The sequence below is a fragment of the Alligator mississippiensis genome, chromosome 1, assembly GCF_030867095.1.
Source record: "Alligator mississippiensis isolate rAllMis1 chromosome 1, rAllMis1, whole genome shotgun sequence".
Taxonomy (NCBI): Eukaryota; Metazoa; Chordata; order Crocodylia; family Alligatoridae; genus Alligator; species Alligator mississippiensis.
The window spans coordinates 120,767,651-120,794,584 of record NC_081824.1 but is presented as its reverse complement, the minus strand read 5'-3'; the positions used below and the strand labels follow the sequence as shown (position 1 = coordinate 120,794,584).

The 26,934-nt window shown below is 41.2% G+C and overlaps 1 protein-coding gene across 1 annotated transcript in view; it reads left to right on the top strand.

The window, feature by feature from the left end:
• TXLNB (taxilin beta) overlaps window positions 1-17,995 on the top strand; it is a 60,955-nt gene extending 42,960 nt beyond the window's left edge. Inside the window, exons 7-10 of the mRNA XM_006267452.3 lie at window positions 4,078-4,152; window positions 10,789-10,881; window positions 13,145-13,240; window positions 14,425-17,995. Of these exons, the coding sequence (XP_006267514.2) occupies window positions 4,078-4,152; window positions 10,789-10,881; window positions 13,145-13,240; window positions 14,425-14,979 (819 nt within the window). The 3' untranslated portion in view covers window positions 14,980-17,995. The remainder of the gene's footprint in view (window positions 1-4,077; window positions 4,153-10,788; window positions 10,882-13,144; window positions 13,241-14,424) is intronic.
• The last annotated feature ends 8,939 nt before the right edge of the window (window positions 17,996-26,934 follow it).

Sequence of the window (26,934 nt, the reverse complement as noted above, 5' to 3'; positions counted from 1 at the left end):
GGGGAACCCAGCTACTCAAGCCAGGAAGCAAGGGCAGGATGCATCTTTAACATAATGACAAACTGAGTCAAGAAGCTAGTCATTTAATAAAATATAAGTACATAACTGCTCAAGCAAAATAAAGTTCTACACTAAACTCAGTAACATTTTTCTGTGTATCTGTAGTGTGGTAACTTCTGAATAAGGCAGAATACAGATGCACCTTATAAGCTAACAGAATCAGAGATGTATAAGCTTTCATGTGCAGGAACTCATTTAATCAGATGCTATGAAAAGACCTCTATGCTGCCTTCTGTCTGACTTCAGAATATCATAGCTAACTTTGTTTCTCAACTTCTGAATACTGTTTCCAATCAATTTCAGCATCCCAGGAATATTCTGATTTCTAACAGTGCCAGAAAAAGTCAAACCTACAGAGTGATGCAGGCAGAGAAATTTCTCGGGTGCTCCCGCTATTGCTACCTACACTATTACAGACAGCAATTTAATATGGTTCTCTCTCTCCAGGTGCACAGCTCAGCCTACACAAGCAAAAAAAAAAAAAATGCAAGCTCTAGTAAAAAATGTACCAGTTGGCACTAGTTTAGACCTGAGGAATGGCACTGGATGCCCAAAAACTTGTCCAACAGCTCTTTATATATTGGTCCAGTAAAAGATATCACAAAAAAGTCTTGCCTCTAGTTATTACTGTAAGTCCTTCCCTAGAGGTCAGCACAACCTAAGAATTGATTAGCACACAGCTTCCATGGCCTATTATAGCCTTTCTCTATCATCCTATATCTATCTGGTTGATATCTGACTCTATGATATGATTTGGACTCCCCAGTTTCCTTGTCTTACTTGTAACACACATTTTAGATCAAGTTAATTGCAGGAGCAATTTAGACCATTTAGGAGACATGGGTTTGCTAAGTCAACCCCAAATATTTCTTCTTACATCTTGTCTTAAATTCTTTCTGAAGGGCATTCCTATGGGGCAACAACTGTTCTTGTGTTCTCCAGCACAACAGGGTCTGATGCTAATTGGGCCTTCAGGCCACTACTATGCCCAAAGTAACAAAATATTACAAAATATTTTTCAGTGAAGCAATATGTGAACACAATATTAAATATACATTGATATTTTATGAGTTGGGTCTCCCTTGTTACCACTTCATATCTTATTAATAAAAACATCAGTTTTTATGATTCAGTTTCTACCAATTTTATGTTTATACATGACTCCAGGCTAGGTAAGAAGGCATACTGGTTTGTGTCAATGCTCTGCAGTTTGCCTCTGTTACATAAAATTTTATTCCTGGAAGTAGTAATGCAATAAGATAGAAATAGGGTTTCATTAGCAGGTAGAGGTACATTATCAAAAAAACTACTTTCCTCTGCCTCGTCAGTTTATTTTAAGTATATTGCATTATAGCATGAGACCTAAGGTCTCTGAGCAGGGGGCACTTCAACATACTAACTGAAAAGGCTTCCAAAAAAGCTCCCATGAAATTTAGGCAATAATGATCAAAGTCCAAGCAGTCCTTGGGATTAATGACTGGTCTGGAGAATGACAGGCCTTTAGGCTTTTCAATGTTTTGTTTCAAACCATTAAACCCAAGCACCCATCATTCCACCAAAAAGCACAGAGGTACAAAAAGCAAGGCCTAGCCTTGAAAATCCAGCCCATTGTCAAATGTTAACACAAATAAGCAGGCTTCACATATATTATATGCATGCCTTACCAAGAAAGAGATGCAAAAATTAGGCCCATCCAACTAAAAATCATCTATATCATTGCTTCATGCTGGGTGGATTTCCCTGTGATTCTCTGCATTACACTTACACCTGACAATTATTTGTTAGCCAAAACTTGGGATCTTAGCTAAAATCCTGCCTCTGTAAAAGCCAGTGGGAGCTTTGCATGAGTGGACCCAACTTTTTATCCAATTGGCTGAGTTAAAGGTATATAGACATGTTTCATTTGATGCTGTACTGGAGCCACACAAATGACAGATTCTTCAGGTCAGTGACCAAACTATAAAAATATTTTTTTTTGTGTTGACTGAGATGTGCGTTTCACCTGAAACAAAATGTCTGCTTTCACTCTGGGGTTATTTAACTTTTTTTAACAAGTCAGAACAATTTAAAAAATGTCATCTTAAAATTAGAAGTTGAATGTAATAATATTCTGGCCTTTCTGATTTTTTTTCTATTCTAATAGTCTTGACCTAGATTTGTGAATAAATTTGGTCATCGTGAAACTGCATTTTTCCGCAAACTCATCATTCACTAAAGAATTCACCTAGCTCTAGGCTATATGTCCACTTTTGTAGAGATACCACACTGTGTAGAGATATCTTGATTTAAAGACAAGGTAGAGGGCAGATTGTATACTCAACATGAAAGCTCCTATGTTGCTCTCTGTTGTTTTAAATCAGAGGTGTCAAAACAGCGGGATTCAGGTAATGGGTTCTGGTAGGGTTTGTAGAGGAGCCAGACACTCGTTCTTAATTATGCTACTGTGAACACCATTTATGGCACCACTCCTCCTAATCCCAAAGCTTCCCTCTGTGATTCTTAGGTGTAAACAAGGATGTGACCATAACTTGAACTTCATATGACCCTGGTCTGGAGTTTCTATGTGAGTGTTGATAATTTGTCAATGGAACTAGTTTTGCCAACATTTATATGGTATTGCCTCACTTTCTTGTGTTATGTATTGTTCAAGAAATCCTGCCCATGTTATCTTTACTAGAATGGTTAGTGTCAAACTTTCACAATGTCCAGGTGTACTTGGTAGCTATGTTGGTCTGAGACAAGAAGACATACAAAAAACTAGAATTCTTGGTTCCAAAATGATAATACCTTTTATTAGATCAACTAGACTTTGATCCCAAAAGCTTGTGAAAAGGACAACTTTCTTGCTATTTCCCAGTTGGTCTAATAAAAGGTATCATTTTGGAACCAAGAATTCTAGTTTTTTTGTATATAAACTTTCACAATGGAATTTCAGAGTTTTCTATGCTATTTATGTGATCTCCCCCAAAATGCCCCGTACCAGAGAACTTAGTTATGTTTTCAGGTATAGTTCTTCAGTATCTACTTTGGTTGTTCTCAGTACCTCTTGTTTCTATAGAAAACTGGTTCTGAACCCTTTTTTAGACTTGAAGCATCTTTCATTAGACTTAAGGCACCCCTCAGAAAATGCCAGCTGTTAGCTTTCACTTTTTTTTGTGACTTCAAAGAAATACTGGCAATACAGCTATTTGTCTGTTGCAAAGAATTCAGAAAGACCACAATAGATCAGAATGTTTTTGGCTTCCTACTTGAAATCTCTGGGTTTATCCTCATGTTTGTACACTATCAATGTTAACACCGATGTTAGCCATGGCACCCTGGTTGAGAATCACTGCTATAGGACATGGTCCCACATTAAACCAATCAACTCATCCATCATTTCTCAAGTTGCCTGTAGGATTTCACCCTAAAAACATTTATATTTGGCTTTAGCAGTCAAAGAAAATGCTTACTAAATGTTTGGCAAATGCTTTTTCCAGGCATTTCTTAAACATTTCATTACTACGTCAGGGAAACTTCCCGTCTTTAGTTATAAATAATTGTTAAACTTCTACTAAGTGTTTTCCCAGGTGCTGGGAGCAGCAGCGGCTGTTGTTCTTGCTGTTCTAAATGGACACTGAGGGCTGATGCTGCAGTCGCCCAACCCTTGTAACACTACTGAGAACAGGCGCAGGCTCTAAGTTGTATTAGCACAGACACATACCACAAGGAGGATTTAAGAGGCCCATAGAAGTTTGAGGCACTTTTCTGTGATTAGCTGCTGCACTCTTTACTACACAATATATTGTAACTCCCCAACTTTCAAAATAACATGAAACACTAATCTATGAAACATGAAACAAACTAGCTGACACATAAAACAGACTAGCTTCTTGTGCTGCACTTTGCTGGGGCTAACTTCTGTTATTTCCAAAAGGTGCTAGTGAATATAAAGAACACGTTCATGAGTGAAGCACTAGGATTTAAAATTATAAAAGCAAGAAAATAACAAAATTCTCTTTGTTGCTCTACACCCAGCTCCTGAATCAAGCTGCAGAATGGAAACTCCAGGCCAAAATGCTGAAGGAGCAGGAGACTATACTACAGGCCCAGGTGAAGTAGGGGAGTCCCGTGCATGGTGTACCTTTGTTTGCCCATTTTTAACCCATGAGACACATCCCAGGTAAAATACTTAAAGTGCTTTATAGGTGTTCTTTCTAATTTAATTATCAACCATAAAGAGGCCATGGCAATGCAATAATGCTATTTCCAAGTACATAGAAGAACACAGAACTATAGTGCAAATCATTCTGAGGTGTTTGCATATGTATACAACACTGATCCATGGAACTGTGCTGAATTACAGCTGGGTGTCCATACCAGTATACCATCCATATCATTTTTTTCATCCCACAGCTACTTGCCCTCTCATCCACTGAATATTTAACTTGAAGTACTCAAGTGAGATCTTAAATGTGTGCTTAAGTGGTCTGAATGCAGATTCTCATTAGCTTCCAATGAAGTGGTTATGCATAGAGGGCCTGTATACAGAGAAGCTTTCAGACATATCTATAACCCATTGGACAGGGCTTGGGAGTGTTGCTATGACAATCCCCACCCACTCACTCACTCCTTCTTTGTATATGCCACGTGCTGAAATAAAAAGTCATGTGGGTGGCTTTTCATACATGCCTAGCACTGTGTTCAGACTTTCATCAGAGCAGTTATGTGACATTTTTTCACTATGTGGCACAGGCAGAACATAGGCTTGTTTTCACAGAGACATTTTCAAGCACTGTCAGACATGGCCTAGACTTGCCTGTAGGTTTTCTGTTCAGCTAGTGCTTAGCTAGTGCTTGATAAATGCATTTAAATAAATTTTATTTTAAAAAGTGTCACACAGATCAGGCCTGAGTGGATGTCGAGTAACGTACAGCTAGCTGGTACAAAAGCACTGACTGGTCACCACTTCACCCAAAAGGACTGATGAAATAATTCAAGACCTCGAATCTTCATTAAGAATTAAGAGGGACTTAGAAAATATATATAATATCCCTAGCCTTATAGAAACATTAATAGAGAACGATATTTTAGAATGTAAACGAGAATGATCTCTGTTCTACAAACTTTATAAGACAGCCTGTAGAATTCTATTAACTCAGAGAGAATGATCTGAGAAATGGTGTGCTTACTACCCTCCTAGTGCTTGTTGATTGTCCTTGAAGAACTCGGAACCCATCTAGCTAACAAAACAAAGTGGTCAAAACAGTGGTAACAGCTAACGCTAGTGCTTCCACTGGTACAACCACCAATCAAATATCACACCCAGTAACAATCAGAAATATTATGAGGGAGAAAAGGCTATTATAAACATAGCCTTTGTGGCTCTGGATCTGTTTATGGGCTAGAACAGCATTTCTCAACCTGTGGGTCATGACCCAAAAGTGGGTTGCAAGAATATATGAAAGTGTTGCGACCAAACTTTAAAAATGAAAGAAAAAAATGAAGGAAACCATGGCTTTTCCCTTGCAGGTTGGCAGAGTTCCAGCCTGCAAGGGGCTGCTTGGGGCCCCCCATGCCCTACACACCTCCCCGCTGCCCCACACACTGGGGGGCTGGGTCCTGGGGATGGAGGGCAGCAGGTCAGGAGTGAGGGGTAATGGGTCAGGATTGCCCATTGAGATTTACAAATCAGTCATGGTATAAAAGATGTTGAGAACCACTGGGCTAGAACACAGATGCTCAATCTCTGGCCTACAGGCCAACTGTAGCCCATAGAGCCATGGTATCCAGGCTATGGGACTCCCCATGGGTTGAATAATTTAGCAGTGGAGAAGTGGTGTCAGTTAATACAGTCACTGTCCCCCACTTCCAAATTTCCAATCCCCAAGCCCTGCATTGTGGGTTGGGGCCAGGCCACACCCCCTTCCTCCTCCCCACCTCCATGCAGTCGAATCAGGACCAGGACACACCCCTTCCTCCCAAGCAGCTGGACTGCCAGACCACACCCAGTTCCCCTGCTGTATCAGGGCCAAGCCATGTCCCTTTCCCCCATCGCTGGTTTGGGACCAAACCATGCCCCCTCCCCTCCTTGGGGCCAGGTTGGGGTCCTGCCATAATCCCACTGGATACCAGGTCAGGATCACCGGTCAGGTTCGTCCAGATCAAAAAGGTTGAGCACCACTGGGCTAGAATGTAGAAGTGACATTTTCCAAACAACATTCTGGGGGTGAAAGTACAACTCAAAGAACAGCATTTTTTTTTCTGGCCTTCTTCTTGCCCTATATGAGTAAGTTATTTATTTCTTTTTGTGGAGTGTCTTACTTGCTGCTGTGTGTCCAGAGAGCTATTTTAGCTAGCAAGGAAAGGCATAAGAAATCAAAGCTTTCCATGGCTTTTTCCAATCAACCTGTACATGATGCATTATACTGGACTAGGATTTCCTGACCCACACATTTTTGGAGTTACAGTCCATGCAAAACAGTCTAGGTCTCCTGTGCAATCACATCAGAGGTGTCTTCATCTATATTTCTATGAATATGATAAGGTCTTTAATGTACGTTTTCAAAGGTTAAAAAAAAGCAGGGAAGACACTGAAGAAAATTACATTATTTATTGCGAGCCCTCTGTTTACGGACACAAATTTGACAGGTCCCTCTATCAAACTTCAAAGGTCTCCTGAAGAGTTGGTCCTAAATGCAAATCTGTTCCCAATTTTCTTTTAATTAGCTTTTATGCTGGGTTCAAAAAGCTTTGTGTATCAGCTATACCTTTGTAGCCAATTTAATGAAATTGAAAGGACAGATAAAACAGAATAGATTTAACATACATTTCAAATGGTAATAAAAAATTGTAAAAAAGGAACCCAATCAGACTGTTGACAGTGCCCCATGCTCCTCTCACATTGTTTAGTTAAAGGTTTCAGTGTCTGGTTTTAGCGGGACTACTCACATACTTAACTTATATGTTCTGCTGTAGCATGGCCTTAATTTGAGAGGCCAAGTAGTCAAAGAGGTCTATTACTCCTGGGGCTCTGGTGCAGTGCCTGAAGACTGGAAGAAGGCCAATGTGGTGCCTATCTTCAAGAAAGGGAGGAAAGTGGATCCGGCAAACTATAGGCCCATCAGCCTGACTTCTATCCTGGGAAAGATCTTTAAAAAGTTTATTAAAGAGGCCATCCTTAATGGACTGGCTGATGCCAACATCCTGAGGGATAGCCAGCATGGGTTTGTAGAGGGTAGGTCTTGCTTGACCAATCTCATTTCCTTCTACGACCAGGTGACCTATCACCTGGACAAAGGAGAAGAGATTCATGTCATATATCTTGACTCCAAAAAAGCCTTCGATCTGGTATCCCATGATCACCTCCTAGTGAAACTGGCCAATTGTGGCCTTGGGTACACCACGATCCACTGGCTGGGAAATTGGCTCTGTGGTTGGACCCAAAGGGTAGTAATTGACAGAAATCAACTGTCATGGTGCCCTGTGACCAGTGGGGTCCCCCAAGGCTCTGGCCTGGGACCCATATTGTTCAACATCTTCATTAATGATGAGGACATTGGAGTCAGAAGCGGCCTGGCCAAGTTCACCGATGACACCAAACTTTGGAGCAAAGCATCCACACCAGAAGACAGGGGGGTGATCCAGGCTGACCTGGACAGGCTCAGCAAATGGGCGGATGAAACCCTGATGGTGTTTAACACTGAAAAATGCAAGGTTCTTCACCTTGGAAGGAAAAACCTGCAGCATCCTTATAGGCTCGGCAGTGCTACACTGGCTAGCACTATGGAAGAAAGAGACTTAGGGGTCATCATTGACCACAAGATGAACATGAGCCTTCAATGCGATGCTGCGGCTAGTAAAGCGACCAAAACGCTGGCTTGCATCCATAGATGCTTCTCAAGCAAATCCCGGGACGTCATTCTCCCCCTGTACTCGGCCTTGGTGAGGCCACAGCTGGAGTACTGCGTCCAGTTTTGGGCTCCACAGTTCAAAAAGGATGTGGAGAAGCTTGGGAGAGTGCAGAGAAGAGCCATGCGCACAATCAGAGGTCAGGAAAACGGACCTTACGATGACAGGCTGAGAGCCATGGGGCTCTTTAGCCTGGAAAAGCGCAGGCTCAGGGGTGATCTGATGGCCACCTATAAGTTTATCAGGGGTGACCACCAGTATCTGGGGGAACGTTTGCTCACCAGAGCGCCCCAAGGGATGATGAGGTCAAACAGTTATAAACTACTGCAAGACCATTTCAGGCTGGTCATAAGGAAGAATTTCTTTACTGTCCGAGCCCCCAAGGTCTGCAACAGCCTGCCATCAGAGGTGGTTCAAGCACCTACATTGAACACCTTCAAGAGTAAATTGGATGCTTATCTTGCTGGGATCCTATGACCCCAGCTGACTTCCTGCCCTTCGGGCAGGGGGCTGGACTCGATGATCTTCCAAGGTCCCTTCCAGCCCTAATGTCTATGAAATCTATTAAATTACTTTAGAATATTTCAGTAATTCTTATTTGTTATTTATTACTTACATCACCATAGCTCTGAGAAGTCCCAGTCTTGGACCAGTTCTTATTGTACTTGGTGCTGTTAAAACACAGAACAAATAACTCAGTTCCTGCCTCAGATAACCTAAGCAAGTTAGAGACAGCGTATGGATATAGACAGACTGGGAAGCCTATGGAATGAGGAGACGATATTTGTCAGTATGGGAGGCATCGCTTTTGCCCAGTGTAATACCAGAGTTATATTCTGCTCCATTTCCAAGGAGCAGCTAAGCTTCCACTGAACTAAGCAGTAACATTAGCACCACAACTAATCAAGCACTTAAAAAGTAGTGCGCACCTTATGCTGGAGAACTCAAATGCTCATCATAGTTAAAAGTACTTGGTATTAACTCAAAACACACACCTATTGTGTGATGATCTGATTCAATATAATGCACATGCTCTCCAAGTGTACTGCTTATCACTTTGTGCTTTATATTTTGAAAGAAAGCATAAGATAAAAGCTAATATAGGCCTTTCATTTTGTCTGAATAAGACCCTACATTAAAGATAACAAATTGAACTGAATGTAAAACATGTGGTGACTTCATGAGAGTCCTCACTGTAACTCCACACCCAAGCTTTGCAAATGGAGCCACCATCTTTCTGAGGACGTATTCATTTAAAGCACTACCTTCTGCTCATTCAAGCACATAATTAACAGAATGGTGGGAGGGTTCTAATTCCTATAGCACTACATCTATACATTTATACTTGAAGCAGCAGCAGCTGTCTCTTTTTACCCAGGGTCTTCACCCACACAAGGAATTTAAGAGCACGTCTACACCACCTCCATGCCACACACAGGAGCACCAGCACAAAGCACCTCTTGGCCATTCACTCCCACTCAATACACACTAACTCCCAGAAATGAAGCAACATAGCTGCCTTAGAGTGGCCTTGAGCTCATGCCAATGACACACCCACTGCCTCATTTGGGGAGTTGGCACATGCAGAGTGGAAGCAATCGGGCAGGACTTCCTTCATGTTGTGGCTTCCAAGAACAGCATACAGAGGGTATGGACATGCCTTGCCAAACCATGAAAGTGAAGCTAAGTGCTCTTTATCTCCCTATGATAACATGATTCATGGTCATAACAAGGGATGGTTCCTAATCCAGACACTATAAAATACATTAATTTGTTTATTAAATTTAGATTATATGTATTATTATTATTAGTGTGATCCAGAGACCCCAGCCAAGATCAGGGCTTGTCATTGGACAGGCATATTTTACTCTGAAAGAATTATACTATAATGAAGCACAAAAGGTGGGAGGGAAAGAAGGGGGAAGGGGGCACAAAGAAGTGCAGTGACTTTCACAAGAAAGCAGTAGCACTGGGATTTGAAGCCAGGTGTCCTGGCTCCTGACCCAGTAACTAACAGTAGTATTGTTAAGCATCTAATTAACATTTAGAATGACCCATCAGATTTCACATTGCCCTTCAACTTAAATCTTGTCTCTCTCTTGTGTTTACCCTCATTTACATATTTATCTTCAGCAACAATCATATTGTAGATCAGCCTACATCTTGCCAGGCCTCTTGTTAGTTCTGCCAAACTAACCTCTTTTAGTTTCTTCTCAAAAAATAGACCCTCCTTTCCTATGCTCTCCTGGTAGCCTCCCTCTGCACCTGGTCTGTTCATTTCTCTAGAAACATGGGAAAATATGATAGTTTTATGCAGGTGTTATATTCAGGTCTTGTAGTTAAAACAAGAGTCCCTGGGTTCTTTTCTAGGTTTCACTGCTGTCTGCTTGAGAGAACTTAAGGACATCACATATGCAAACATTTTCAGCAGTCACCACTTATTGGGGCTTTCTCCTCTTTTTGGGGGGGGGGAGGGGCACATAAAACCAGCTGAGCCTGATTTTCAGCAACAATAGTTTCCAGCTACTTTTGAAAATATTAGCCAAAATATTTCTGCTCTCTCTCTGAGTTTACTCCTCTGTAATAGAGAAATGATAATACTTCTTGACCTCATAAGTGTATAAAAAGGCTAAATTCACTCAAGTTTTTGTAGTGTTTTCAGATCTCCAAACAGAAGCTGGTCTGCAGCCGCTAAAATATCTTATCATTTAGTTAGAGTTATGCCTCTCACATTTAATTAAATAAGAGCCAATCGAATAAAATCAGTTTGCCCTCATGGGGATTGTAAAGCTGATCTGGTTTTTCTTTCTTTTCCTTTCTTTGCTCCTGGATCTGTAGATAACTCTGTACTCTGAAAGGTTTGAAGAATTCCAGAAAACGCTGACAAAAAGTAATGAAGTGTTTGCTAGTTTCAAACAGGAGATGGAGAAAGTAAGTAGCACAGATAATTTCCAAAAACAGCTCTTGACACTTTTCATTTTGATTTGGATGATTCTCTTTGGTGATTGTCTTTGGATTTCTGCACACATGGTAGAACAATACACTGATCACCAAGACCAATCACATTACATGACTCTGATATACTTTCAATGTATATTTCTAATTTCTATTGTCAGCTGATACCATACTCCAGTGGTTTGCAACCTTTGGTCCACAAACTATGTCTAAGGAATCCATGAAAGATGACTAGGAAAATAAAGTTTTAGATCCCAAGTGCAGGGGGGCTGGACCCGATGATCATGTAAGGTCCCTTCCAACCTCTAATATCTATGAATCTATAAAAGGCATTCCATTTCCAAAGGAGTCTGCACCTCCATTTTCAATTTTTTTTAGGGGTCTGCACCTCCATTCACTTTTTTTAGGGGTCTGCAAATGAAAAAAGGTTGAAAACCACTACCATGCTCAAAGTCCAGTAGAAGAATGGACCTAGGATCTGCTCTTTACAGAAACATGTGGGTCCAGCTCTTCTGTAGACCTAATGGAGCTATGATGATTTTTGCCAGCTTAGAGTTTATACCCCTCTGTGTCTTCTCAGCACTGGAGGTTGAATATTCCAGTCTCTTCTCCAGCAAAAAATCAAAATGATTTGAAAGAATAAAGAGGAACAATCCAAAGGATACCTAAAATCTAACCTAGTGCTTTATATAGTGTCCACTTAATATCATATATGAGTTGGCAAAAATGTTGGCATCAATCTTTAGAGCCCTATTCACCACCACTGTGCACCTTGTGTATTCGCTTCTTCCAATACAAAGAGAATTTAAATATGACCAAACCAAATCTAGCCCCTTTTGGCACTAGTGCCAATAACAGCAAAGTGCAAACACAAAAGCAAATTGGACCCTTACAGTTCATGTGTTTCAGGATGCAAAATGCTGGTGTCCTGGATCATGGAAACTTTAATGATCTTCAGTGCTGGAGGTGCTATTGTAGCCACAGGGTACATGGTTTTCCCTCTTCCCTCCAAGGCAAGGGTGAGCACAGTATAGGCCTAAAGAGTACCTCAGTATTTGTCCTCAAGAGTGGAAATCTTAAACTAATAAGGAAGGAGAAAGAATCCTTTCCAATGCTGGAAACTGTACTTTAAATTTAGTAAAAGCAGCCAAGAGGGGCTTTGCTTTCAGAAGCATCTCAGACTTCAGATGGAAGTGGAAGGAACACAGAATTGGAAGTCACCTCTTGAGCCATCATGTCCAGGTCCCAACTGCCAATACCTCATAGGATGGGGTCTACTTAAATTGCAGAGAAAATAAACAATTTTCATTGGTTGCTCTTGGCATAAATAGCAAATTTCATTCATATTTCCTGGATGAACTCCAGAGGCCCTGCCCCTCAGTGCTGATTGGTGGAGAAATCCTAGTGGGGGGGCGAGGGGGGAGGAGGGAGGGCAGAGGGACAAGATGGCCCCCATCTTATCTGCCATACTTCATGCTACCCCTCCAGCTGGTGCCTCTCACGCCCCCAGCCAGGCTGCAAGGTTAGGTTGCAGCAGTAGTGAGGACCACTGGCTTGCCAGCATTTTATTTTTATTAAGTCTTTTTTAGTTGATTTTGCAGACAATCCCAGATTTTGCAGTTCTGTGAAATCCACAGAACATGAATTGAGTAGACTTAGTAATCAGGAATCTCCCTTTCCACAGTCTTTCAATTTCCTCCACCTCCTGATAAATTTGGTATAGAACTGATATTGGCTACAGATCATTCTCTTGCAAGAGATGGTAAAAGAGAACAGCACTGAGTTTATAAACTGACCCTTTGTATTGGAGTAACCACTTTTGGTTACTCATTATTTGGTGAGACCTGGGTATCCCTTCCCATTACATAGCTTTCCTTTGAGAAATGTTTACTTGCCTCCATCACAGGTACCAGCTTGAACTTGTATTTCCTACATGTATAATTAACTGTGTAATAAACTTCTCCACCTTTAAAGGAGTAGATATCAGGGTGGAAGGCACATGGCAAGAGGGACTCGTGTGTCAAATTTCAGCCCTCAGGAATTAAAACTAAACAAGGTTAATGGTGAGAGTTATTACTCAGTCATCATTCTTTGACAATGGCATTATTATGTTCACTGCAGTTACTGGCACCTGAGCTATAAGTATGCCCTAAAGAAAAGATTGCTAAAATTCTGTTCTTACTTCGGTTAACTATTTGGATTTCCTGCTATGAATTAGATTATCTTCCTGTTTGTATAGATGACTAAGAAGATGAAGAAGCTGGAAAAAGACACAGCTACATGGAAATCCCGGTTTGAGAACTGTAACAAAGCTCTACTGGACATGATTGAGGAGGTGAGGAGAGGAAGCTGTTTTGAAATGTTTCTTCACACTTCAGAGTTAATTATGACTGATCCATATGTTCCAGTGACAGTGGGCAAACTCCAATTAATTTTGATGGTCTCTGGATGAGATCTCTTTTCTTATAGTTTCATAGTTGATAGGATCGGAAGGGACCTGAGCAGATCATCAAGTCCGACCCCAGAAAGAAAGGATGGTGGGGTCAAATAACCCCAGCAGGGTGATTATCTAGCCTCCTTTTGAAGACCCCCAGGGTAGGAGCGAGCACCACTTCCCTTGGAAGTTGGTTCCAGATCCTAGCTGCCCTGACTGTGAAGGAGTGCTTCTTGATGACTAGCCTGAATCTACTCTCCATCAATTTACGGCCATTATTCCTTGTTACTCCCTGTAGTACATTCTTAAGGAGATCTTTTTCGTGGAAAAATACCATATATGTCAGGGCCTAGATATTACTGTATCTGGCTTATTGTGTATATTCACAGTTTGCCTACATGGGGGTTTAAGCCAAATTAGGTAAAGGTATAAATTTTAGCTGCATTTGGCCACATGCAACCCCTGTGTGGAACAGTAAATTGGCTTTAGTTCACTTCAACTACCAGTCCATTTACTTCTAAATTAAAGCCTCCACCAAGAGGTGTGATGCTGTAATGCATTTTAAATTAACACCTTCAGCTGACTGTGTAGATAAACCCAAAGAGCCAAAACCAGGGCCTATCATAGCCCCCCAGCTTTTTTGGCTAGCTGGCAGTAAAGTGGAACCAGAAACCATAAGAGATGTTTTTTCATAAAAATGCCAACCCAGTCTTGCAAAAAGTCTAGATAAGACTTAGTCTTCTGGTGCTTATTTGTGCTGACATCTAGAATGTTTTAATGTTCTTTTATTGCTAGAGATTATTCATCACTGTGTCTATGTATCATAAGAGGCCTGCAGAATGCCTCGAGCACCACAGAATTGACAAACGTGAGTGCAGTAGGGTGAATTTTCCTTAAGTTCTTTGTGCTTATTTAGGAAGACTTCAGTTGCATTGCGCTGCTGTGTGAGAATCAGCTACTTAGCAGGGAAGGAGAGCTGCATAGAGCTGAAGTTGTATCTTTAGAACTGCCACATACTTGCATGACTCACAAATACAAACTCCGTTTTTCTCTATCCTGATTTGATTTTTTATATTTGATCACAGAAAGCAATGAGGACCAAGGAGTATGAATGCTTTGTGCTGAAAATCCAGAGGCTAGAAAATCTTTGCAGAGCTCTGCAGGAAGAGAGGAAAGAACTCTACAAAAAAATAAGAGATGCAAAATTCCCTGAAGAGTTAGAAGAGGAGGATAGAAACGATGACATCTTGCAAGAGGAGGCCGGTGCAAGTCCTTCTGTTATTGAACAGCCTAATACAGAGCTGTACACTGCTGATGAGAACATGCTGAAGAATCTGGCTGCAGCTTTCATGGTGACTCATCAGAAGGAACAGCCCCTCGCAGTCTCCGACGAAAACACCAATCAAGAAACCTGTGACATGCAAGCATGCAGTCCTCTGCCCCCACCAGAGCCAGAACTTCTGCCTCATCCCACCCTTCAGCCTGAGATAGCAAGTCACTCAGAGCCAGCAAGTCCAGCACTGAAGCCAACTGAAAGTGAGCCAAAGGATGAAGAATGTGTAGGAGCTCAGGCTCAGTGGCCAACTCAAGATCAGCCCACACAACAAACACCAGATAATGACATGGAAGGAGTAGATTAAATACAATGCAGTGTTCAGGCTCATTTTCTACCAATCACAGTTCCTCTTACTCTCCCCAGATTGATTTTAAAAACAAAACAGCAAAAAATAGGGCTTGAAAACATGCTGAAATGTATTTGTAGGATACTGTGCTGTTTGTAGGAGCATATAATGCAATTTTCTTCTTTGCCACCATTGTACTGTAACAATAGGTCTTCAGTTTTGCTGTTCCTTGTACTCCAATCATATTTTCTTAATTATAGTAAATTATAAAACAAAAAATTGCAAGATCTTCTTTCCAGGCATTATGAGTCACTGCACTTGGCAAAAATCACTTGAAACCACTGAGGCTTTGTGTTTTAAGAGTTATTGCAATACAGATGCACATTTTTTAAAACTATAATCAACTGTGTCAATTTGGTTTGGTATGACATAATAGATGCCTCTTTAGGCACCAGGTGATTTTAAGAAAAAAGATGAGACTTTGTAATCATAGCAAAATGCTGTGAAAGCCTCAATGAGCTTAGTCAAATCCAGGACAGATAATAACAACAGGCTCATTTGTTGCAAGATTTCACTGTCATTGGCAACTGTGTATAGTATAAACACTCACAGCACTGAACATTGACCCTCACCTCTGTTTAGTGCTGTGGTTATGTCACTGCTTTCAACAGAATCAGCTGAAAGGAAAAAAAATTCCTTTGCTAGATTCCTCACATAATTAGTGGTTTAATCCTGAAGGCCAGATGCTGGCTTTTAAGTAACAGCCCTTGAATGGGAGGCAGAGTAGAGACAATGTTGCATAGACTGCTTCCTCCATGAGAATGAAGCAGATTCCCTCCTGTGCTCCAGTCCTGCTACACAAGTGGGTGCAGACAGAAATGTAATCCTATAGCTTCTATCTCACCCCTTTCCTGGAATCCTGCTGCCCAGAATGCTACCTGTCCTTGCTCCTTCTGGGTATGAGTAATGTGGGAACATGCTGTTGTAAGCAGGAGAGGAGGAAGGTTGTAGGTGCACCCCTGCACACCTGCACGTCCACACAGACATCTCAAGCAATAAAAGAACATTAAAACATTCTAGATGTCAGCACAGTCTGAGTTGGGTTTGTTTTTTTTAATACATCAGGCAGTTTCAAGACCTCTCTCATCTCTACCATGTGTTTTCTATAATCAGTATGGGTCCACAAGATACCATTCTGACCTGAATAGGTCAACGTTATAAAGATATAGACTGTGTGAGAACAGATGTCCAGAAGCTAGACAAGGAAATTTTCTATCCAAGCAAATCCACTTTTACATGCAAACCTTGGTAATCCCTAAACTGCTGTAAAGCAGTCTTTATCAAACTGTGGAACATAAACCATTGGTGTTTCATTAGGCCATAATAAGTGGTCACGCTGTTTCTCTGCCTTTTTTTATTATAATTCTCATGATAAAGGTACATGGTCATCTATGACAAATTTTGAGGGCTGACAGTGTTCCATTGGTTCTTAAAGTACGAGAACCACTATGCTAGAATATTACACATTCAAACTGAAGTTGAAATGTAGATGAAATAAGAGAAAGTGTCATCAGTGGGAGACTGATCACAAAGAACAGAATCTTTACCCTTCATCCACCCAACTGGCAGTTTCCAAATGCTTAAGAGGCATTTTTGTACTGCTTGCAATTTTATTACACATTCTGTGTGGATACATAATTGTCCGCATGGCTTCTGAGCATGTGTAGTAGGCTATATGCTGGCTAGGAATGTACACACATACCTGAGCGTACGTATTGAAAGAACAAGGAAAAGGAGGGCCCTTCCCATCTTTCAGCCCCAATAGTTGAGTAGATAGGGCACCCCCCAGCAATCAGGGGACCCTCAACCAGATGTGTAAACGTCTGAATTGTCAGCATAGTGCCATAACACTACCTATCCAGTCATGCCTGCAGCCCCTCCTTTTGGAGCTGAGCTACTGCCCCTTGTATTTAACATTCATCAACTAAGCTGGACCCTTGCTCCCAGTAGGAGCAAGGGTCTGAGCTAGAAGTCTTTTATCCAGGGCAACAGTCACGTAACTGAGACATACTACACAGCTTGCCTGACCCTACACGTTCTTTGTCTCTTGAACGCTCAGGGAGCCAACTTCAAAAGAAAGGCTAAAAAGGGCCTTTTATTGCCTTTCCATGCCTAACCTGTGGTTTGAGCACTGTGCTAGAAGTTGAACAAATACAGGCTCAAAACCACTCGGAGTGAAGAAGGGACCCTAGAACCTAAGGCTTCCACACCCTAGCCAAGGATGTTAAGCACTCAGCTCATGGGGTGGAAGACCCTTCTGCTCCTCCTGTATCTTGCACCAGCTAGTTGTCAGTTTTTGCAAGATGGAATTTTATAAATTATGCATACCAGCATATGCAGATATGGAGATACATATTCACTCAGCCAGTGCATAGCCTACTACAATATGGTCAGTAGCTGTTGGGTATTTACATAGGCAAAAATTGCAAACTTTGTTTAAGTGCCAAGAATGTCATTTGTACGGCTGAAACACTGCCATTTGGGTAAGGGAATTCTGTTGCAGTTCACCCAAAACACTTTTTACCTTCTTTGCTCATTCCCAATGAGATCTTCACCCTGGTTGACTTAATATAACTTTTTCTGTTTGCACTGTTTGGTACAATCTTTTGGGAAAGGTAACTGGTGTCAGTGTTCCTAGCATGATTTGTAACAGTTGTTTGTTTGGATATTAGCCCTATCTATCCTGGCTGAAATTTTCAAACTTTGAGGCCTAAGTAGGACACCTACATTCATATTCAGGCTCCTACATAAATGGTCATCTTTTCTGAAAATCATCCCATTTAAGTGCCTAGTATTGATAATTTTAGCCTAAATAAATCCTTTCAGAAGCTGAACATCTATAATCATTTGATTTACTCTCTATGGGTTCTAGTGTTTTGTGTCTATAGAAGCCCATATAGCTTTGCTTGTTGTTAGGGTGATTTTTTTTTAATTAACATAATTTATATATCTATTAAACCTTTTTTTTCCTTTACTCATCTCCTTGGCTTTTTTTTTGTCATTTCAATACTCACATTTATGAAACCATCTTTTCTCTTCAACTAAGATAATATCCTTAGCACTGTTATGTCTGACATCCTTACAAACATCCAAAGAATAGTTGAAATAAATTAAGCACCCCTAAAATAGGGAATGACAGAATAAGTGTTGCCTGGGCACGACATACCTTGTGTGTACACATTATAATACCATCTTTAATTACATGATCAGTGTAGCAATGTCTCAGTTGCCACAACTTCCAATTTCTGCAAGAAATGAAACAAGGATCTTACAACTAGTAGCTGCCTTCACCACACGCCCATAATTCATGCCCAGAGCACAGTCCATTCCCAAATAATGTAGGGCTTCCTGTGGAAAACATTGTATATAATCATAACCCTCAATTTCTGCACTTAACTCCCTCCCCGTATGCTATTCCCTCCTTGAATTCCTACACTTGTAGGAATTATACCCAACAATTGTCATCCATCCCTGCATCTTTCACCAGCTTCCATCTGCCATTATTTACCTCTCTGCATTTTAGTCAAGCAGTCTCCTCTCCTACTCTTGCTCTTCCTCCATGTTGTACATCAGAGGCATACATTAAGAGGCTCAGTGAACAACTGTTCACCAGGGCACCCTTGGGGAAAACTAGGAGTAATGGTCGCTAACTCCTGGAAGACCGCTTCAGGCTCAACATTAGGAAAAACTGCTTCACAACTAGGGTGTCCAGACTGTGGAATAAGCTCCCTCCAGAGGTGGTGCAATCGCCTACCTTAGAAATCTTCAAGAGGAGACTGGGCAGTCACCTTGCTGGGGTTAACTGGCCCCAGTGGTCTTTCTTGCTTGGTGCAGGAGGCTGGCTCCAATAATCTTCCAAGGTCCCTTCCAGCCTTACAATCTATGACTCTATGTTGCCTGTGAGCCAACGGCACAACACTTAGAACAGGAGAGAGAATCTTCCTTCTCTTGGCTCCAGGACCTACCATGACAATGGCTTGCACCAGATGGCTTATACCCTGCAATTTCAAAAAGGAGCATGCACAGCCACTTTAGAAATGGCACGTGTAGAATCTGGTAGCATGCAGGAAATCTTAAGGGATGAAGCATGCTCAGTGCAGATCAGATTCCCAGCAAATTTAGTTATGAAATGCTTCTTTCATTTGCTACCCAGACTGGTAGGTAGACAGGCAGCCTCAGTAATTTCTGTCCTATCCTGCCAACACACTTCCTTCCATGACAGCCTTTGTTTTCTGCTGTTCCACAGATATCCATCTTTCTCATTAGTTACAGGCCTCTTCTCTTTATATTTCCCTGTGGTGGTATTCAGTACAATGCTTCTCAATCCTTGCATCCTCCATTCTGGACAAATGGCAAAATCACGTTATTCAACATTGGCACAGCAATCCAGACATTGCTTCTGCACCCACAGTCTTCCTTACTTTATTATTTGAGGCGTAAATGTATGTTTATGATATTTTGAAAGCACTGATGATGAAACATTTCTAAGCATCTTTTGTATCACCTTTCTTCTCACACTGATGATGCTGGATCTCCAGACATCGTGGAGCCTATCAATGACATGCATAGGTTTTTTTATCCCATCAGTTTCCTCCAGCAAACACTCCCTTCCACATCTCATAGTAACAAAACTTTTCAACAGGTATCAGTCCCTTGCTTACAATTTTTTTTGCCATCAGCACTGCCAGCTTTCCTCACCTTGGTCTTCTTAAAAAGTCTCTACTTGGCCTGTGAAAACAGGTCTTTCAAAATCTCATGATTTAGCCAGATTTTGATGAATTTTCATAAGGATAGAGAAGCCCAATTGATTATGCTAGCATGACTCCCTTCCATACTCCAAATCTCTAGCACCTGCTCCAGTGCACGGAGCTGGTAGATCGTGTAAGTGAAAGAGTTTATAAGACTTTGCTCATTAACATGAACAAAACACTGCATCTTTCCCTAACTTTGTAATCAGAAATAGCTGAACTGCTTTTAGCTGAAGATACCTCAAAAAGGTGGTCTGAAGCAATTGCCAGTATGAAAAAATTCAGCCCAGTTAGTTTAAGTTTGGAAAAGCTATAACCAATTGAAAACAAAATGTCTTTGGACACAAAATGGTAGCAGAAGAGCTAGCTTTTTTCTCTCTCTGCTCCCCATCCTCTTCTAATTATCTCCTAATAAATACACCAGCTTTAGCTCTTGGCAAAAGTCTTCCCTGGATAATGTGTCCACACAGTCAATAAAAAATCACATATGTATCTAACTCAACACTGCAGTACATAGAATCATAGAAATTAAGGGCTGGAAGGCACCTTGAAAGATTGAGTTCAACCCTCCCCGCTCTGGGCAGGAATACTGCTAAGATCAAATGATCCCAGCAAGGTGTCTGTCCAGTCTCCTCTTGAAAACTTCCAAAGTTGGGGACTGCACCACCTCCTTGGGAAATCCATTCCAGATTTTGGTCACCTTTACTGTAAAGAAGTTCTTCCTTACATGAAACCATCACCTGACAGTTTATGGCCATTGCTCCTTGTCCTCCCCTGGGTGCCCTAGTGAACAGTTTTCTCTCTCAGTTCCCAATGTTCACCCTTTACATACTTATAAAAGGTCACCAAGTCGCCCCTCAGTCTTCTCTTCCCCAGTCTGAGCAGTCCCAGATTCCTTAGTCTTTCCTCATGAGTTTTGTCCTCCAGGCCCTTAAATCATTCTTGTTGCTCTTCTCTGGACCCTTTCAAGATTCTCTACATCTTTTCTGAAGTGCAGCACGCAGAATTGGATACCATACTTCAGCTAGGGTCTCACATCTTTCCTATCCTTTTTAAATGAACAACACTGAACAGGCTGTACATCAACATTGATTGGGACATTGTTAATTTTAAAAGAGGCTTTAGGAAAATAGTAGTACTCACTGTACACATACCTCCCCCACTCTACCTCTACCCAGACCCATTGACTCTAGAGTTTAGTCATGCCTCAATATAACCAGTGAATTAAGGCTGCCAGCACTGGAGGATTGAGGGGTTCCCTGCATTTGGGGGGAAAGGTCAAAAGGCCACTGAGGTTTTTCCCATTTACATATTTACTCCACATATTATTTGAGGCCCCCTGACTTTTATAGCCCATTGCAAAGATTGTGGTCATGCAACAGTCTCTCTGCTAATTGTTACCAAAAAGGCTTGAGAGCAAGTCTATACCTGAATAAGTAATTACTAGCTAGATTTGAGATTCAGCTGACACTCCCACAATGCAAATATATTTTGCAAATGCTGGCTATCATTCTGCCATGCTCAGCACAAAAGATTTCAAAAGCTTAACAAAGGCTTCCCACCTGATAGCTGCAGGCTATGGCTCAAACAAGGGAAGGAAAACATCTCCTCCTTACCAACTTTATTAGAACATCAGAATGCAGTATCCAAGTAAATGATTTCCTAATTTGTAAAAGATTCCCTGTTTCATTTACCCTAGATCAAGATGCTGCCTGCCTATTCTTATTATCCTTTTCATATAGTACTTTTCATAAAATACCATGTATAGTCCCTTTAATGACAAAGGATCTGCAAATGCTTTATGTTCTGTAAGCACACCGAATCAATTCACAGAGCTGAACAGTAACCATCTTGCAACAGTGCACAATAATATATAAATTCTGGACAGATGTTTTGATTAAACAGATAAGAGATATGTATACTCATACTTCTGAGCAGATCCAACCACTAATTGCATGGGATTTGGGAACTATTTTCCCAATGGCCAGATTATCCCATAATCATTTAATTTTTGCATCTTCCTCTGATGGATTTGACACTGGTAACAGTCAGAGACAGAGGGCCAAATTCTCTACTGGTGTAAATCTGTATACTTATATATAGAACATTGGCAACTTCACTGTTCCTAATAGGCAAATATTTTACCCAGCTGAAATTGCCGTGGCCTTGGGATATATAAAATAAAGTTACCAAATTAGAATTAGTCCAGAAGATCATGTTTAATTATCTACTTGGATCTTAAGTGACCACAGCTGGTTTTAACCTTGTCCAAAAGACAGTTCCTTCAACACAACACTCCAAAAGGTCTCCCATCCCATTACTAGGCCCTCTTGCTCTGCTTTCTAACCAGTTTCAGTAAAATGTGTTCACACCTACTAGATTTCATAGACATTAGAGCTGGAAGGGACCTCGGAAGATCATCGAGTCCAGCCCCCTACCCCAGGGGCAGGAAGTCAGCTGGGGTCATAGGATCCCAGCAAGAAAAACATTCCAGGTTTCTCTTAAAGGCATTCAAAGTAGGTGCTTGAACCACCTCCAAATGGTTTTGCAGGGGTTTATAACCATTCGACCTTGTAATCCCTTGGTGCACTCTGGTGAACAAATGTTCCCCCAGGTCCTGGTGAACACCCCTTATAAACTTATAGGTGGCCATCAGGTCGCCCCTGAACCTGCGCTTTTCCAGGCTGAAGAGTCCCATGGCTCTCAGCCTCTCATCATAAGGTCTGTTTTCCTGACCTCTGATCATGCGCGTGGCTCTCCTCTGGACTCTCCCAAGCTACTATACCAAACCATAAAAGAATGACAAAATCTCACTTGTGTTCAGGTCTCATTTCCAACAAAATATTTCGGCCAGTTTTAGAAAAAAGTTGTTAGATAAACTTGAACTCAGTTTCAAGCAGTCAGTAGGGGGTTCATGGAAATGCTTGGCAGTTTTCTCAGTTAATCATTTGAACCAAGGTCCAAAAAAGGTTCTGAAGTATCTGAAGTGGCACTTAGGTAGATTTTAGAGGTGCCTGTAGACATGTCGTGAATTGGAGCAGACTTGATTGAGTCTGCTGGAGTGTGCTAATTAGCATGCTCTAGCAACCTCAGTGTCTTGTATATTCAGCATCCCCATGCTTCAAAATGGCAGTGGGGGTGCTTTAATCAAAGCTTGTCGAACAAGCATTAGTTAAAGTGCCCTTGCTACCATTTTGAAGTGCAGGATGCTGAATACATGAGATGCTGAAGGCACTTTGATTAGAGCAGCTCCTGAGACCCCTGGAGTATGTGTAAAGACACCCTAAGTACCCAAGTCCTGAAAACTCCCACTCACCTGTCACTCATCCCTGGAGGCACCTAAACTCCACAGCTGGTTCAGTTCTTGACTCCCAGGATGCTAAAAATTCCTTTCTGCACATGCACATAAGCATCTCCATCACAACACAGCTGAGTAGCTTGATACTTAGCTTCCCCTGAAAATGATAAACATCCAGAAAGTAGGCACACCTCTGCCTATCTCACCCAAGGGGTGGGGGCTTTCACAGAACAGGCCTAGGAAATGAGGCTTGGCACAAAATAGTGTGGCAGCTGCCACACTTTTTTTTTTTTAAATGAAAAGGTAGTGTACAACTGCCCTTCTTTCATAGAAATACTCAGTGATTCTCAATGGGGGTAATGTGAGATCCTTTGAAGGGTAACGCATAATATTAGCACTGTTAGGTGTGCAAACATCTACACACAATTCACAAGCACAGATTTCAAATAGGAATCCGTTGTGTAAAAAACAATTCTGATCTGTTGTGATCTTTCTGAGTTCTTTAAAATGAATGAATTGCTTTGGATAATGCAAAAAAAAAAAAGTATGTCAAAAATGTAAAGAGAGCTAGAATAGCTGGATTAGACCATTCATGGCTGTGGAAGACCTAGGTTCTGTCTCCTCCTCTGACTCAAGGTTTCAAATCCACAGCTCTCACCCCTCTAGAGTGTGCTCTAGTTACCAGATAAGAGGCTATTCTGAGCTGGAATGGGAAACACTCTCCATGCCTCCTGTAAAAGTTGGTCAGCTATGAAGAAAAAAATCATTAAGTCAGAGACAGACTCTACAACAGAGTAACTAAGGCATTCATCTGAGAGGGAATGGAGTCCTAGGTTCTGACTCATGCTCCAAGAACTGCTTTTGCATTTTATTTGGTGTCTGTTTCATGTACAGTACACAAGCAGCCCTTGGGACAGGGAGTATAACCAACCACTCCTCTGAACTAACTAAGTGCTTTCACTACTGGTACAGAGAATAATGCTCTTTCTCCCTGGTCCAAGGACTTCTTAATTTTTTTCTGCATAGTAAATAAAGGTGAAGAATGCTTATGGCTCAGAAGGGCCTGGAGCCATAAAGTTAAGATAACTCACTTTTACATCTTTCACTAACAAAGAAAGTAAATCATGCTTGGAGACAGAGATGTAGAGGCTCTCAAATGTTCCAAGAAGGAGACCTGACAGAATATATCTTCATCCAGCTGATCATTGACTAGATTTATCTATGTGGCTCCAGTAATTTCATTGTTTGCTAAAGGGTGAGCTCCTTCGGCAGTAAGACTGCTCAGGATTTTTGTCTAATGTCCAATTCAACATTTTGTCAAAATGTTAAATTCAACAATATTGGACACACTGTTTATTGCATTGCAAGATATGCAATACCAAACTGTCTGTAGACCACAATCTTCCAGCACACAAAGATTTAACTAAATTAGTTTTCCCTCAAATCAGATTAAAGCCAGATGCTGCAAGAAACAGGAAGAAAATTAGAAACATTTTCTTAAAAAGCAAAAACAAAGAACAGTGCAGTCAATGCCCAGTTGTGTTACAAGCAACATTTTTGTGGTTAGATAATGCAATCTCACATTAAAGTCACATATTTAGGGTCGTATCTGGTTTCAATAAAAAGAAAGATAACTTTGGGCTGAAATTTGCTCATGTGAACACTACACCACTACAGAAAACAACCCACCACTCTGGCACTATTTATCACAACTGAAAATGTCTGCTCATAGAAGGCTGAGGACTAGAAGAATGAGGTTGATGAGGGTCTGGAAAAAAGATGTACTTTCAGCTGTGAAAGACAATTTACTCAGCAGTTTTCCCACACTATGCACGAGTTGACCCATTTCATTTTTTGTTCTTCTTTTTCAGGAGCATTAAATTTGTCTATATGATTTCAAAAAAGATATTTTAAAAACCGATGAACCAGGACAACTATACAAACCAGCAACGGTGTGGAACTTAAGCTGGCTTTACGGAAAGAAAACTGAGCACCTCCACTGTATAAAATTATCATATTCATATATTCACTGGATGTGTGTAAAGCAATTCTCACTATATTACACAGGGCTCCTCAGTATATAACTCAATGCATACCACAGAAATATGTCGATCCAGATTTTAAATCACTTGACATAAACACAGCAAAGCAATGTAATTTACGTTTGTCTGTGAATGTTAATACAGTCCTGACATTATCACCACCAATGGCAAAAAGGTATGCATACTGACTGCATCCAGACATGCACTTAACTGCAGAGTAGACTAATAAGCTGTAGAGTAAAGCATCACTGTCTACACATGTGACAGTATTGGGCTACACTAAACTAATCAACACTGCAGTAAGACAGTCAGGGACACTATTATGTTACACTGGGGTACTTTATTACGATTAAACACATATGTAGATGCTGACCACAGGCATAAATTGCACCCAGTCAACACAGCCAGCTGGGGGCCAGGCTCCTGCCTGCCACCTGGCCACATAGCTCTGTACTTTCAGCACTCTCATGCTGCAGCCAGCCCCACTGCTGCCTGGTGCCACCACCCAAAGTTGAGCAGCCCTGGTGTAAACTGCCCTGCCCTGGTTCAAATTACTGCAGTCCTGGGTGTATGAGTTAAAGCTGTGCCCAGGAGTAGTTTACTCTGGTTCAAAGTGCTCCAGAGTTTATTGCTTTGGAATAATTGCACATGTAAATGCACCTAGCATGCATAAGAGATATGATAAGAGCCCTACATAGAGTCCTTGCAGTTCCTAAATTCTAATGTCAGCCTTAGGTAATCCTTACATCCTTAGATAAACCAACTGAGTTTACTGCCTCAGTTTCGTATGGGGAGACTGAGCTTGAGCAAGTTTGTGCACTCATTTTGAATTAAGAGTACTCTGTTGCAACATAGCCCAAATAGCTGCAAAACTAAATCACTTTAAGTAAAATAGGAAACTCTTCTTCCAAAAAAGAGTTTCCACAAAGAAACTTGCACCCAAAGTGCAAGTTACAGCCCTCCTAGTTTGGTTCCCGTTTCCATATCAACATGTCCAGTTTGCATCACTTTCTAGGAAGGCTTGACTATCGTGTCTCCTCAAGACATTAGTAGCTCAGCAACAGCAATAAAGAATAGCTTTTATGCACATATATGAATTTCTGATTGGTTCTATCCCTGGCTTTATAAGAAAAAGACAGAATGCTATTGTGATTAAGGATGAAAATGGACCACCTTTCACAATTTGCTCACATTACAACCAGCACATTAAAGGAGGAAGAGGAGATCTGAATCCTCAAACAATAAAAAAGTGCTATCACTGTGTGTGTCACTCTGTGGTACCCTTGAAAGGTTCTCAAGGCACTCCAGGGTGCCATGGCATGCTGGTTGAGAATTGCTGCTGTAGAGGAAGGGTTCCCCACTTGACTGGCCCAGGAGCTACAATACTAAACAGGTAATGCACCACAGGTAATGCAATACTTCGTTCTCTCTGTCAACTTGAGGTTTAATTTTTGGATTTTTTTGTACCAGTGAGCAACATCAGAGGGTCTTATAGCCAACATACTGTCTGCAAGCCATAGGTTGGGGACCACTGCTATAAAGAGAGTGTCTCCCCTTCTTTTCCAAACAGCAAAGCCTAAATTAGAAAATACACGGAAATGGTTTTGAAAGTGTTTTAAAACAAGTGAGAGCCAGTCTTTTTGGCTGGCATGCCACAAAGTAAGCCTGCCCCTTCACAGAGTGCCACCTTGATCCATTGCTTTGCTTTCCACCCCGTTTATTTGCGCTATTATCACTACTTGCTGACAGATCTGTCAAGTGCCAAACAAAGCGTTTTACATGTCATTTGTAGTACACATACCACAGGATGTTTCCTTTCCCAAGA